Raw genomic sequence first — 15,352 nt, 5'->3', positions numbered from 1 at the left:
ATCCTGAAGGTTGGTGGGCTGTCGCTTGGCAACTCTGACCTTCAGCTCCCTCCATAGATTTTCCATCGGATTGAGGTCTGGCGACTGGCTGGGCCACTCCATGACCTTAATGTGATTTTTCTTGAGCCAATCCTTTGTTGCCTTTGCTGTATGTTTAGGGTCGTTATCATGTTGGAAGACCCAACCACGGCCCATTTTCAGAACCCTGGCAGAGGGGAGGAGGTTGTCCCTCAGGATTATGCGGTACATGGCTCCATCCATCTTCCCAGTGATGCGGTGAGGTGGCCCTGTACCCTTGGCAGAGAAACACCCCCAAAACATTATGCTTCCACCTCCATGCTTGACGGTGGGCACAGTGTTCTTGGGGTCATAGGCAGCATTTGTCTTCCTCCACACATGGCGGGTGGAGTTGAGGCCAAAAAGTTCAATTTTAATCTCATCTGACCACAAAACCTTCTCCCAATAACTTGGTTCATCTTTCCAATGATCATTGGCATACTTGAGGCGCGCCTCCACATGTGCTCTCTTCAGCAGGGGCACCTTCTCTCCACATGTGCTCTCTTCAGCAGGGGTACCTTCTCTCCACATGTGCTCTCTTCAGCAGGGGTACCTTCTCTCCACATGTGCTCTCTTCAGCAGGGGCACCTTCTCTCCACATGTGCTCTCTTCAGCAGGGGTACCTTCTCTCCACATGTGCTCTCTTCAGCAGGGGCACCTTCTCTCCACATGTGCTCTCTTCAGCAGGGGAACCTTCTCTCCACATGTGCTCTCTTCAGCAGGGGTACCTTCTCTCCACATGTGCTCTCTTCAGCAGGGGCACCTTCTCTCCACATGTGCTCTCTTCAGCAGGGGCGCCTTCTCTCCACATGTGCTCTCTTCAGCAGGGGCGCCTTCTCTCCACATGTGCTCTCTTCAGCAGGGGCACCTTCTCTCCACATGTGCTCTCTTCAGCAGGGGCACCTTCTCTCCACATGTGCTCTCTTCAGCAGGGGCACCTTCTCTCCACATGTGCTCTCTTCAGCAGGGGCACCTTTCGGGCACTGCAGGATGTGAATCCATTGTTGCGCAAAGTGTTGCCGATTGTTTCCTTGCAAACTGTGGTCCCAGTTGCCTGCAGGTCATTCGCTAACTCCTGCCGAGTGGTTGCAGGACGATTTCTGACTGTTCTCAGCATCATTGCCACCCCACCAGGCGAAATCTTCTTTGGAGCATCGGGCCGAGGTCTGTTGATTGTCATGTTATACTCTTTAAACTTTCTGATAATTGCACCAATAGTTGTTACTTTCACATACAACACCTTACTAATCTTTTTGTAGCCCATTCCAGCTTTGTGAAGGTCAACAATTCTGACTCTGAGGTCCTGTGACAGCTCTTTGGTTTTACCCATGTTGGAGACTTGGAATCTGTGTGATCTGTCTGATTCTGTGGACAGTTGTTTTTCACACAAGTGATTAGTAAGAACAGGCGGCTTCAGGTCAGGTAACAAGTGTATTGGGAGTGTCTAACTGGTCTGTAAAAGCCAGAACTGCTAATGAATACTAAGGGATCAAATACTTATTTCACTCCATGAAATACAAAACAATTAATATATATTCCTTAGATTTATTTTCTGGATTTTCTTTTTAATATTCTGTCTCTCCATGTAAGAATACATCTACCATTAAAAGTATAGAATGATCATGTCTTTATTAGTGGGCAAACAAAGAAAATCAGCAAGGGATCAAATACTTCTTGGACTCACTGTATACAGGTTTATGGGGGCAGTATATAGATATATACAGGTTTATGGGGGCAGTATATAGATATATACAGGTTTATGGGGGCAGTATATATACAGGTATATGGGGGCAGTATATAGATATATACAGGTTTATGGGGGCAGTATATATACAGGTATATGGGGGCAGTATATAGATATACAGGTATATGGGGCAGTATATAGATATATACAGGTATATGGGGGCAGTATATAGATATATACAGGTATATGGGGGCAGTATATAGATATATACAGGTATATGGGGGCAATATATAGATATATACAGATATATGGGGGCAGTATATATACAGGTATCTGGGGGAAGTATATAGATATACAGGTATATGGGGCAGTATATAGATATATACAGGTTTATGGGGGCAGTATATAGATATATACAGGTATATGGGGGCAGTATATAGATATACAGGTATATGAGGGCAGTATATAGATATATACAGGTATATGAGGGCAGTATATATACAGGTTTATGGGGGCAGTATATATACAGGTATATGGGGGCAGTATATAGATATACAGGTATATGGGGCAGTATATAGATATATACAGGTTTATGGGGGCAGTATATAGATATATACAGGTATATGGGGGCAGTATATTGATATATACAGGTATATGGGGGCAGTATATATACAGGTATATGGGGGCAGTATATATACAGGTATCTGGGGGCAGTATATATACAGGTATATGGGGGCAATATATAGATATATACAGGTATATGGGGGCAGTATATAGATATATACAGGTATATGAGGGCAGTATATATACAGGTATATGGGGGCAGTATATATACAGGTATATGGGGGCAGTATATATACAGGTATATGGGGGCAGTATATAGATATACAGGTATATGGGGCAGTATATAGATATATACAGGTATATGGGGGCAGTATATAGATATATACAGGTATATGGGGGCAGTATATTGATATATACAGGTATATGGGGCAGTATATATACAGGTATCTGGGGGCAGTATATATACAGGTATCTGGGGGCAGTATATAGATATACAGGTATCTGGGGGCAGTATATATACAGGTATCTGGGGGCAGTATATATACAGGTATATGAGGGCAGTATATATACAGGTATATGGGGGCAGTATATAGATATACAGGTATATGGGGGCAGTATATATACAGGTATATGGGGGCAGTATATATACAGGTATATGGGGGCAGTATATAGAGATATATATATATATATATATAGGTATATGCGGACAGTATATAGATATATACAGGTATATGGGGGCAGTATATATACAGGTATATGGGGGCAGTATATATACAGGTATATGGGGGCAGTATATAGATATATACAGGTATATGGGGGCAGTATATAGATATATACAGGTATCTGGGGGCAGTATATTGATATATACAGGTATATGGGGGCAGTATATATACAGGTATCTGGGGGCAGTATATATACAGGTATATGGGGGCAGTATATATACAGGTATATGGGGCAGTATATAGATATACAGGTATCTGGGGGCAGTATATATACAGGTATCTGGGGGCAGTATATATACAGGTATATGGGGGCAGTATATATACAGGTATATGGGGGCAGTATATATACAGGTATATGGGGGCAATATATAGATATATACAGGTATATGGGGGCAGTATATATACAGGTATATGGGGGCAGTATATATACAGGTATATGGGGGCAGTATATATACAGGTAAATGGGGGCAGTATATATACAGGTATATGGGGGCAGTATATATACAGGTATATGGGGGCAGTATATAGATATATACAGGTATATGGGGGCAGTATATATACAGGTATATGGGGGCAGTATATAGATATACAGGTATATGGGGGCAGTATATATACAGGTATATGGGGGCAGTATATAGATATATACAGGTATATGGGGGCAGTATATATACAGGTATATGGGGGCAGTATATATACAGGTATATGGGGGCAGTATATAGATATATACAGGTATCTGGGGGCAGTATATATACAGGTATCTGGGGGCAGTATATATACAGGTATATGGGGGCAGTATATAGATATATACAGGTATATGGGGGCAGTATATAGATATATATATAGGTATATGCGGACAGTATATAGATATATACAGGTATATGGGGGCAGTATATATACAGGTATATGGGGGCAGTATATAGATATACAGGTATATGAGGGCAGTATATATACAGGTATATGGGGGCAGTATATATACAGGTATATGGGGGCAGTATATAGATATATACAGGTATATGGGGGCAGTATATATACAGGTATATGGGGGCAGTATATATACAGGTATATGGGGGCAGTATATATACAGGTATATGGGGGCAGTATATAGATATATACAGGTATATGGCGCCGGTATATATGTGTATGGAGCCGCGGCTGGGCTCTTGCCCTGTGACGTCACTAGGTACAGCTGTATACAGAAGGCTATATATACATACAGGGCGCAGGGTGACGTCTCCCGGCGGCGGTCACGTGTCCTCGCGCGTCCCTCTCTTTGTGTCCCTCAGCTCCGGACTCCCGCGCTCCCCACGTGCTTCCGCTATCACATGACCCCGCTGTGCGTTGGCTCTTTGGCTGGCTCCGCCCCTTAAGTGTTTCCTATTGGCAGAAGAGATCGCGGCTGTGATGTCAATGTTTCTGCTCCGGGTGCACGGGTGTCTGGGGCCCCGCCCCCACCCATCACCCATCACCCATCACCCATCACCCCTCACCCCCACCGCCCGCTCCGGGGGTACCAAGAGTTCAATCCCAATCAGCTGTGTGTATCTTCCCTGACCCCGCCCACAAAGCTGGGCCCGGCCCCGCCCACATACTGAGGTACGAGAGCGAGAGACGGTAAGTGTGGGGGTGAGCAGCCGTGACCTGTCCCCACAGCAGCACAGAGGATGTCCCCCTGCCCCCACAGCAGCACAGAGGATGTCCCCCTGCCCCCACAGCAGCACAGAGGATGTCCCCCTGCCCCCACAGCAGCACAGAGGATGTCCCCCTGCCCCCACAGCAGCACAGAGGATGTCCCCCTGTCCCCACAGCAGCACAGAGGATGTCCCCCTGCCCCCACAGCAGCACAGAGGATGTCCCCCTGTCCCCACAGCAGCACAGAGGATGTCCCCCTGTCCCCACAGCAGCACAGAGGATGTCCCCCTGTCCCCACAGCAGCACAGAGGATGTCCCCCTGTCCCCACAGCAGCACAGAGGATGTCCCCCTGCCCCCACAGCAGCACAGAGGATGTCCCCCTGCCCCCACAGCAGCACACAGGGTGTCCCCACAGCAGCACAGAGGATGTCCCCCTGTCCCCACAGCAGCACACAGGGTGTCCCCACAGCAGCACAGAGGATGTCCCCCTGTCCCCACAGCAGCACAGAGGATGTCCCCCTGCCCCCACAGCAGCACAGAGGATGTCCCCCGGCCCCCACAGCAGCACACAGGGTGTCCCCACAGCAGCACAGAGGATGTCCCCCTGTCCCCACAGCAGCACACAGGGTGTCCCCACAGCAGCACAGAGGATGTCCCCCTGTCCCCACAGCAGCACACAGGGTGTCCCCACAGCAGCACAGAGGATGTCCCCCTGTCCCCACAGCAGCACACAGGGTGTCCCCACAGCAGCACAGAAGATGTCCTGTCCCCACAGCAGCACAGAGGATGTTTTGGTAACCTGTAGGTGTCGCTCACCTCTGCTCTCTTCCGCACAGATGGCCTCGGGCAGCTCTCGGGGACGCCGTACGGGGTTAGGAGCCAAGAGAACGTGTAAGAAGCGTCATCCGCAGCGCGCAGCGGGAGGAGACTACTACATCCAGCACACAGACAAGGACATGGTGCTCCTCATCCCCAGCGAGCTGCAGGAAAGCGTCACTGTGGTGAAGAGAGTGCGGCGATCTGAGGGGGTCAGCCTCCCCATCACCACAGACTGCGGCTGGGGCAGCCTCATGCCTCACGAGATCATCTACAGGGTCTTCCAGCTGGTGGTGGACAGCGAGGGGGCAGTGCCCGCCCTGTGCAGGTGAGTCTCTTACCTGCTGACAGCTATGGGAGAGTGTAGTGGGCGTGCTCTGTGACCTGTGCAGGGAGGGGAGCTGTGACGTCACCTGCTGACTGCTATGGGAGAGTGTAGTGGGCATGCTTTGTGACCTGTGCAGGGAGGGGAGCTGTGACATCACCTGCTGACTGCTATGGGAGAGTGTAGTGGGCACGCTCTGTGCATTGAGAAGAGCTGTGACACCACCTGCTGACTGCTATGGGAGAGTGTAGTGGGCACGCTCTGTGCATTGAGAAGAGCTGTGACACCACCTGCTGACTGCTATGGGAGAGTGTAGTGGGCACGCTCTGTGACCTGTTCTTACCTGTCATGTTTATTACCAGGCTGGCGCAGGTGTGTCGTCTGTGGCGTCAGGTGGCCTCCAGTCCGGACCTGTGGCTGCGGGTGTCTGTCAGCCGGTGCTGGATTGTCCCAACCAAGACCGATCCCCCCAATATCCAGAACAAGGTGAAGAGGACAATAGAGAGCGTAATCCGAGAGAGGTAATACGTGTGTGTATGTGTATATTATATGTATACGGTATAATGGTATAGTGTGTGGGGTATATATATATACAGGGTATAATGGTATAGTGTGTGGGGTATATATATATATATATATATATATATATATATATATATATATATATATATATATATATATATATATATATATATATATATATATATATATACAGGGTATAATGGTATAGTGTGTGGGGTATATATATATATAGGGTATAATGGTATAGTGTGTGGGGTATATATATATACAGGGTATAATGGTATAGTGTGTGGGGTATATATATATACAGGGTATAATGGTATAGTGTGTGGGGTATATATATATATATATATACAGGGTATAATGGTATAGTGTGTGGGGTATATATATATATAGGGTATAATGGTATAGTGTGTGGGGTATATATATATATATAGGGTATAATGGTATAGTGTGTGGGGTATATATATATACAGGGTATAATGGTATAGTGTGTGGGGTATATATATAATATATATATATATACAGGGTATAATGGTATAGTGTGTGGGGTATATATATATATATATATATATACAGGGTATAATGGTATAGTGTGTGGGGTATATATATATATATATATATATACAGGGTATAATGGTATAGTGTGTGGGGTATATATATAATATATATATATATATACACAGGGTATAATGGTATAGTGTGTGGGGTATATATATATATACAGGGTATAATGGTATAGTATGTGTGTGTATATATACATACACTCAGCGGCCACTTTATTAGGTACACCATGCTAGTAACGGGTTGGACCCCCTTTTGCCCTCAGAACTGCCCCAATTCTTGGTGGCATAGATACAACAAGGTGCTGGAAGCTTCCTCAGAGATTTTGGTCCATAGTGACATGATGACATCACACAGTTGCCGCAGATTTGTCGGCTGCACATCCATGATGCCAATCTCCCGTTCCACCACATCCCAAAGATGCTCTATTGGATTGAGATCTGGTGACTGTGGAGGCCATTGGAGTACAGTGACCTCATTGTCATGTTCAAGAAACCAGTCTGAGATGATTCTAGCTTTATGACATGGCGCATTATCCTGCTGAAAGTCGCCATCAGATGTTGGGTCCATTGTGGTCATAAAGGGATGGACATGGTCAGCAACAATACTCAGGTAGGCTGTGGCGTTGCAACGATGCTCAATTGGTACCAAGGGGCCCAAAGAGTGCCAAGAAAATATTCCCCACACCATGACACCACCACCAGCCTGAACCGCTGATACAAGGCAGGATGGATCCATGCTTTCATGTTGTTGTCGCCAAATTCTGACCCTACCATCCGAATGTCGCAGCAGAAATCGAGACTCATCAGACCAGGCAACGTTTTTCCAATCTTCTACTGTCCAATTTCGATGAGCTTGTGCAAATTGTAGCCTCAGTTTCCTGTTCTTAGCTGAGCGGAGTGGCCCCCGGTGTGGTCTTCTGCTGCTGTAGCCCATCTGCCTCAGAGTTGGCCGTACTGTGCGGTCAGAGATGCTCTTCTGCCTACCTTGGCTGTAACGGTTGGCTATTTGAGTCACTGTTGCCTTTCTATCAGCTGGAACCAGTCTGCCCATTCTCCTCTGACCTCTGGCATCAACAAGGCATTTCCGCCCACAGAACGGCCGCTCACTGGATGGTTTTTCTTTTTCGGACTATTCTCTGTAAACCCTAGAGATGGTTGTGCGTGAAAATCCCAGTAGATCAGCAGTTTCTGAAATACTCAGACCAGCCCTTCTGGCACCAACAACCATGCCACGTTCAAAGGCCCATACGTTCTTCCCCATACTGATGCTCGGTTTGAACTGCAGGAGATTGTCTTGACCATGTCTACATGCCTAAATGCACTGAGTTGCCGCCATGTGATTGGCTGATTAGAAATTAAGTGGTAACGTGCAGTTGGACAGGTGTACCTAATAAAGTGGCCGGTGAGTGTGTATATAAATATATATATATATATATATACACACAGGGTATAATGGTATAGTATATGGGGTATATATATATATATACATACAGGTGTATATAGCACTCTCACAGCAGCACAGAGGATGTCCTGCTTCTTCTCCCTTTCAGGCTCTCTCAGGTTGGTGACTTCTCTCTCCATCACTGGAACAATCACATCCCATTTGTCCTCCAGGTAACGTCCTGCCCAACGGCCGCTCTCTACTCTATCACACTGCACTCTATTCTGGGTGTCTGTCCCCTCTACACTTCTCTCTCTCTCTCTCTCTCTCTCTCTCTCTCTCTCTGTCTCCCTCTCTTTCTCTTGAGCACTCTCTCTCTCTCTCTCTCTCTCTCTCTCTCTCTCTGGGGGTCTGTCTCTCTCTCTGGGGGTCTGTCTCTCTCTCTGGGGGTTTGTCTCTCTCTCTGGGGGTTTGTCTCTCTCTCTGGGGGTCTGTCTCTCACTCTGGGGGTCTGTCTCTCACTCTGGGGGTCTGTCTCTTGCAGTTGCTGGCCTCCTCCTGCCCTCTGCTGTCCTCTCTGACGCTCTCTCACTGCAGTAAGGTGACAGTCAGCGCTCTGGAATCTTTGGGTGACCGCTGCCCCCATCTGACCTCCCTCAATCTGCAGAACTGTCAGGTAGGTAAGGGAGGAGACGCTCATATAGGTGGGGGAGGAGACGCTCAGATAGGTGGGGAGAGGGGAGGAGATGATCAGGTAGGTGGGGGAGGGGATGCACAGGTAGGTGGGGGGGGAGGGGACGCTCAGGTAGGTGGTGGGAGTGGACGCTTAGGTAGGGGGAGGGGATGCTCAGGTAGGTAGGGGGGAGGGGACACTCAGGTAGGTAGGGGGAGGGGACGCTCAGGTAGGTAGGGGGAGGGGACGCTCAGGTAGGTAGGGGACGCTCAGGTAGGTAGGGGGGAGGGGACGCTCAGGTAGGTAGAGGGGAGGGGACGCTCAGGTAGGTAGGGGACGCTCAGGTAGGTAGGGGGAGGGGACGCTCAGGTAGGTGGGGGGGTAGTGGACGCTTAGGTAGGTGGTGGGAGTGGGTGCTTAGGTAGGGAGGGGACGCTCAGGTAGGTGGGGGGAGTGGACGCTTAGGTAGGTGGCGGGAGTGGGTGCTTAGGTAGGGAGGGGACGCTCAGGTAGGTAGGGAGAGGGGACGCTCAGGTAGGTGAGGGAGGGGACGCTCAGGTAGGTTAGAAGGAGGGAAGGGGACACTCAAGTAGCTGGGGGAAGGGACGTACAGGTGGGGGGGAGACACTCAAGTAGGTGGAAAGGAGGGGAGGAGACTCAGGTGGGGGAGGGGACGCTCAGGTAGGTGGGAAGGAGGGGCGGAGACGCTCAGGTAGGTGGGGGGAGGGGACGCTCAGGTAGGTGGGAAGGAGGGGCGGAGATGCTCAGGTAGGTGGGAAGGAGGGGCGGAGACGCTCAGGTGGGGGGAGGGGACGGTCAGGTAGGTGGGGGGAGGGGACGCTCAGGTAAGTGGGAAAGAGGGGCGGAGATGCTCAGGTAGGTGGGAAGGAGGGGAGGGGACGCTCAGGTAGGTGGGGGGAGGGGACGCTCAGGTAGGTGGGAAGGAGGGGCGGAGATGCTCAGGTAGGTGGGAAGGAGGGGCGGAGACGCTCAGGTAGGTGGGGGGAGGGGACGCTCAGGTAGGTGGGGGAGGGGACGCTCAGGTAGGCGGGGGGAGGGGACGCTCAGGTAGGCGGGGGGAGGGGACGCTCAGGTAGGCGGGGGGAGGGGACGCTCAGGTAGGCGGGGGGAGGGGACGCTCAGGTAGGCGGGGGAGGGGACGCACAGGTGACATGTGGCGGCTCGTGTCTCACCAGGTGGATGTTAATGCCGTGTCGCGCTTCCTGGAAATCCGTGGTGCCGATCTCCGCTGCCTTTACCTGTCCTTCAGCTGCCAGACCAATAACATCATCAGCCTGCTCGCGGTGAGAGCCCGCCCCATCCATCCCTCCCTCCCACCCATCCTCCTTCTGTGGCCCCCGGAAACCATCCCTCTCATCCTCCTCCTGTGGCCCCCGGAAACCATAACTCTCATCCTCCTCCTGTGGCCCCCGGAAACCATAACTCTCATCCTCCTCCTGTGGCCCCAGGGAACCTTCCCTCCCATCCTCCTCCTGTGGCCCCTGGCCCTTCAATCCTCCTCCTGTGGCCCCTGGCCCTTCAATCCTCCTCCTGTAGCCCCTGGCTTTCCTATCCTCCTCTTGTGGCCCCTGGCCCTCCCATCCTCCTCCTGTGGCCCCTGTCCCCCCATCATCCTCCTGTGGCCACTGGCCCTCCTTTCCTCCTCCTGTGTCCCCTGGCTTTCCTATTCTCCTCCTGTGGCCCCTGGCCCTCCTTTCCTCCTCCTGTGGCCCCTGGCTTTCCTATCCTCCTCCTGTGGCCCCTGGCCTTCCCATCCTCCTCCTGTGGCCCCTGGCCTTCCCATCCTCCTCCTGTGGCCCCTGGCTTTTCCTTCCTCCTGTGGCCCCTGGCTTTCCTATCCTCCTCCTGTGGCCCCTGGCCTTCCCATCCTCCTCCTGTGGCCCCTGGCTTTTCCTTCCTCCTGTGGCCCCTGGCTTTCCTATCCTCCTCCTGTGGCCCCTGGCTTTCCTATCCTCCTCCTGTGGCCCCTGGCCCTCCCATCCTCCTCCTGTGGCCCCTGGCCTTCCCATCCTCCTCCTGTGGCCCCTGGCTTTTCCTTCCTCCTGTGGCCCCTGGCTTTCCTATCCTCTTCCTGTGGCCCCTGGCTTTCCCATCCTCCTCCTGTGGCCCCTGATGCTCCCATCCTCCTCCTGTGGCCCCTGATGCTCCCATCCTCCTCCTGTGGCCCCTGATGCTCCCATCCTCCTCCTGTGGCCCCTGTAGTCTGATCTCTGTATGCTGTCACAGAGGGGCTCCTGCCCTGAGCTGAGGCTCCTGGAGGTGAACAGAGGGATGCAGGAGCGGATGAGGGAGGTGCACGTCTCTGCCGAGGGGCTCCAGACATCCTGCCCAAAGCTGGAGGTAAGTGAGTGGGGGGCCCGGGGTACCCCGAGATCCCTCCCCCCACCCTGGACTCTCCTCACCTCTTTGTCCTCTCAGGTGCTGCGACTGCTGAATGTCGTCTTCTCTGTGAAGTCCAAGACGCCCTCGTACCCTGAGACTCCGGGCTTCACCTGCCTCCAGGAGCTCTGCCTGGCCACCTCCTCCTTCTCCCTCATCACTGACGGTGTCTGCAAGAGACTGCTGCGAGACTGCACCCAGCTGAGAGTGTTGGACCTGCGTGGCTGCTACAAGGTGACCCCAGAGGGCATCTGTGACCTGCCGTGTACAGGTGAGGGGCCCGTCTATTACATGTGGCCTGCCGTGTACAGGTGAGGGGCCCGTCTATTACATGTGGCCTGCCGTGTACAGGTGAGGGGCCCGTCTATTACATGTGACCTGCCGTGTACAGGTGAGGGGCCCGTCTATTACATGTGACCTGCCGTGTACAGGTGAGGGGCCCGTCTATTACATGTGACCTGCCGTGTACAGGTGAGGGGCCCGTCTATTATATGTGACCTGCCGTGTACAGGTGAGGGGCCCGTCTATTATATGTGACTGCCGTGTACAGGTGAGGGGCCCGTCTATTACATGTGGCCTGCCGTGTACAGGTGAGGGGCCCGTCTATTACATGTGACCTGCCGTGTACAGGTGAGGGGCCCGTCTATTACATGTGGCCTGCCGTGTACAGGTGAGGGGCCCGTCTATTATATGTGACCTGCCGTGTACAGGTGAGGGGCCCGTCTATTATATGTGACTGCCGTGTACAGGTGAGGGGCTTCTCTATTATATGTGACCTGCCGTGTACAGGTGAGGGGCCCGTCTATTACATGTGGCCTGCCGTGTACAGGTGAGGGGCTTCTCTATTACATGTGACCTGCCGTGTACAGGTGAGGGGTTTCTCTATTACATGTGACCTGCCGTGTACAGGTGAGGGGCTTCTCTATTACATGTGACCTGCCGTGTACAGGTGAGGGGCTTCTCTATTGTATGTGACCGGCCGTGTACAGGTGAGGGGCTTCTCTATTGTATGTGACCTGCCGTGTACAGGTGAGGGGTTACTCTATTACATGTGACCGGCCGTGTACAGGTGAGGGGCTTCTCTATTACATGTGACCTGCCGTGTACAGGTGAGGGGCTTCTCTATTACATGTGACCTGCCGTGTACAGGTGAGGGGTTACTCTATTACATGTGACCTGCCGTGTACAGGTGAGGGGTTTCTCTATTACATGTGACCTGCCGTGTACAGGTGAGGGGCTTCTCTATTACATGTGACCTGCCGTGTACAGGTGAGGGGCTTCTCTATTACATGTGACCCGCTGTGTACAGGTGAGGGGCCCGTCTATTATATGTGACTGCCGTGTACAGGTGAGGGGCTTCTCTATTACATGTGGCCTGCCGTGTACAGGTGAGGGGCTTCTCTATTGTATGTGACTGGCCGTGTACAGGTGAGGGACTTCTCTATTACATGTGACCTGCCGTGTACAGGTGAGGGGCTTCTCTATTGTATGTGACCTGCCGTGTACAGGTGAGGGGTTTCTCTATTGTATGTGACCTGCCCTGTACAGGTGAGGGGCTTCTCTATTGTATGTGACCTGCCGTGTACAGGTGAGGGGCCCGTCTATTATATGTGACCTGCCGTGTACAGGTGAGGGGCTTCTCTATTACATGTGACCTGCCCTGTACGGGTGTGGGGCTTCTCTAGTATAAGTGATCTGCCGTGTACGGGTGTGGGGCTTCTCTATTACATGTGACCGGCCGTGTACAGGTGAGGGGCTTCTCTATTACATGTGACCGGCCGTGTACAGGTGAGGGGCTTCTCTATTGTATGTGACCTGCCGTGTACAGGTGAGGGGCTTCTCTATTACATGTGACCTGCCGTGTACAGGTGAGGGGCTTCTCTATTGTATGTGACTGGCCGTGTACAGGTGAGGGGTTTCTCTATTACATGTGACCGGCCGTGTACAGGTGAGGGGTTTCTCTATTACATGTGACCTGCCGTGTACAGGTGAGGGGTTTCTCTATTACATGTGACCTGCCGTGTACAGGTGAGGGGCTTCTCTATTGTATGTGACTGGCCGTGTACAGGTGAGGGGTTTCTCTATTACATGTGACCTGCCGTGTACAGGTGAGGGGTTACTCTATTACATGTGACCTGCCCTGTACGGGTGTGGGGCTTCTCTAGTATAAGTGATCTGCCGTGTACGGGTGTGGGGCTTCTCTAGTATAAGTGATCTGCCGTGTACAGGTGAGGGGCCCGTCTATTATATGTGACCTGCCGTGTACAGGTGAGGGGCCCGTCTATTACATGTGGCCTGCCGTGTACAGGTGAGGGACTTCTCTATTACATGTGACCTGCCGTGTACAGGTGAGGGGTTTCTCTATTACATGTGACCGGCCGTGTACAGGTGAGGGGTTTCTCTATTACATGTGACCTGCCGTGTACAGGTGAGGGGCTTCTCTATTACATGTGACCGGCCGTGTACAGGTGAGGGGCTTCTCTATTACATGTGACCTGCCGTGTACAGGTGAGGGGTTTCTCTATTACATGTGACCGGCCGTGTACAGGTGAGGGGTTTCTCTATTACATGTGACCGGCCGTGTACAGGTGAGGGGTTACTCTATTACATGTGACCTGCCCTGTACGGGTGTGGGGCTTCTCTATTACATGTGACCTGCCGTGTACAGGTGAGGGGTTTCTCTATTACATGTGACCTGCCGTGTACAGGTGAGGGGCCCGTCTATTATATGTGACTGCCGTGTACAGGTGAGGGGTTTCTCTATTACATGTGACCGGCCGTGTACAGGGGAGGGGTTTCTCTATTACATGTGACCGGCCGTGTACAGGTGAGGGACTTCTCTATTACATGTGACCTGCCGTGTACAGGTGAGGGGTTTCTCTATTACATGTGACCGGCCGTGTACAGGTGAGGGGTTTCTCTATTACATGTGACCTGCCGTGTACAGGTGAGGGGTTTCTCTATTACATGTGACCTGCCCTGTACGGGTGTGGGGCTTCTCTAGTATAAGTGATCTGCCGTGTACAGATGCACATCGTGTGTCCCCCCCTTCCCCCTTGTTCTATACTAATAGAGGGTGGTTGCTTCCTTTGGACTCCTGTAATGGAGGATGGTCCAGGTGGAAGCAGTGTTCATAGTCCATCATCTTTGTTCTGTGCTTACAGATGTGGAGCGCCTCTACCTGGGCATGTACTGCAGTGACGCCACAGTGAAGCCCACTCTGCCCTCTACCGGCTGTGCCCTACTGACTAGACGATGGTGCCACAGTCTTCAGGAACTGGATCTGACTGGGCAGAACTTCACTGAGTGTGACCTGAGCCAGGCACTGGGTATCCTCTCTGGAGCTGGAAGCAATGAAACGCTACAGTCCCTCAACCTCACAGGCACCAAAGTCCATGCGGCCGCTGTCAGGTGCTGACCGCTGTGTTATATTACATGTAGCGGGGCTGTGTCTGAATTCGGTGCTTACACTGTTCTATTTGCAGGGACCTGCTGTTAAGCTGCCGGGCCCTGACACACCTGGATCTCACCTCATGTCGGAACATCCCCCGAGGCCTGAGGTGCGTGTACCGTGGCCTGGAGGACGTCTGCCAATGTCTGAAAACCTTAACCAGCAGGATGGTGGAGGAGAGCAGGGACTGACCACCACAGGGGGCGCCACCATCACTCTCACTACTGTTTACACCAAAGGTATTACTCATTGAGAATGCATTTTCTATGAATAAATTTTGTTCTGTTTCCTACAATGTCTCATGCTGTTAGTATGAAAGAACGGGAACCAATGACTGGTCCACCATTCCTGTGTTACTGTGGGGTGATAATGGAGGTCTGCCGACCTGTGACCCCAGAACGTTGCAGAAAATCCAGGGATTGGACCTCCCCTATGTGGAGATCAAACCTGTGACCTTGGAATCTGTCCTAGAATCCAGTGATCTGACCTCCCTTGTATGACTATCAGACCTGTGACCTCGGAGACATATTATTTAAGGAGATATCAGAGGATGAGTTGGGA

The 15,352-nt window shown here is 51.5% G+C and overlaps 2 protein-coding genes across 2 annotated transcripts in view; one reads left to right on the top strand and one right to left on the bottom strand.

Moving 5' to 3' along the window:
* Nucleotides 1–4,447, bottom strand: part of SLC52A2 (solute carrier family 52 member 2) — a 92,190-nt gene extending 87,743 nt beyond the window's left edge. The window contains 1 exon segment of the mRNA XM_069956860.1: nt 4,242–4,447. The gene's annotated coding sequence lies outside the window, so the exon portion shown is untranslated.
* FBXL6 (F-box and leucine rich repeat protein 6) lies at nt 4,316–15,086 on the top strand. The gene is made up of 10 exons (XM_069956861.1): nt 4,316–4,638; nt 5,494–5,801; nt 6,161–6,319; nt 8,437–8,500; nt 8,812–8,943; nt 10,137–10,244; nt 11,188–11,301; nt 11,380–11,611; nt 14,505–14,751; nt 14,826–15,086. Exons 2-10 carry the CDS (start codon nt 5,494–5,496, stop codon nt 14,980–14,982), a joined length of 1,521 nt encoding a protein of 506 aa, XP_069812962.1. The 5' UTR covers nt 4,316–4,638; the 3' UTR covers nt 14,983–15,086.
* Nucleotides 15,087–15,352: the final 266 nt, after the last annotated feature.

Source organism: Dendropsophus ebraccatus, chromosome 2, assembly GCF_027789765.1.
Source record: "Dendropsophus ebraccatus isolate aDenEbr1 chromosome 2, aDenEbr1.pat, whole genome shotgun sequence".
In the NCBI taxonomy this organism is placed as follows: domain Eukaryota; kingdom Metazoa; phylum Chordata; class Amphibia; order Anura; family Hylidae; genus Dendropsophus; species Dendropsophus ebraccatus.
The sequence above is the reverse complement of the archived record's forward strand: the minus strand, read 5'-3'. Positions and strand labels throughout refer to the sequence as shown.

Bases quoted from the DNA above. Each gene is read 5' to 3' on its own strand.
- FBXL6 (XM_069956861.1), top strand. From the start codon at position 5,494: ATGGCCTCGGGCAGCTCTCGGGGACGCCGTACGGGGTTAGGAGCCAAG. The intron at 8,944-10,136 runs GTAGGTAAGGGA...GTGTCTCACCAG, and splicing joins TCAATCTGCAGAACTGTCAG to GTGGATGTTAATGCCGTGTC. The intron at 10,245-11,187 runs GTGAGAGCCCGC...ATGCTGTCACAG, and splicing joins ACATCATCAGCCTGCTCGCG to AGGGGCTCCTGCCCTGAGCT.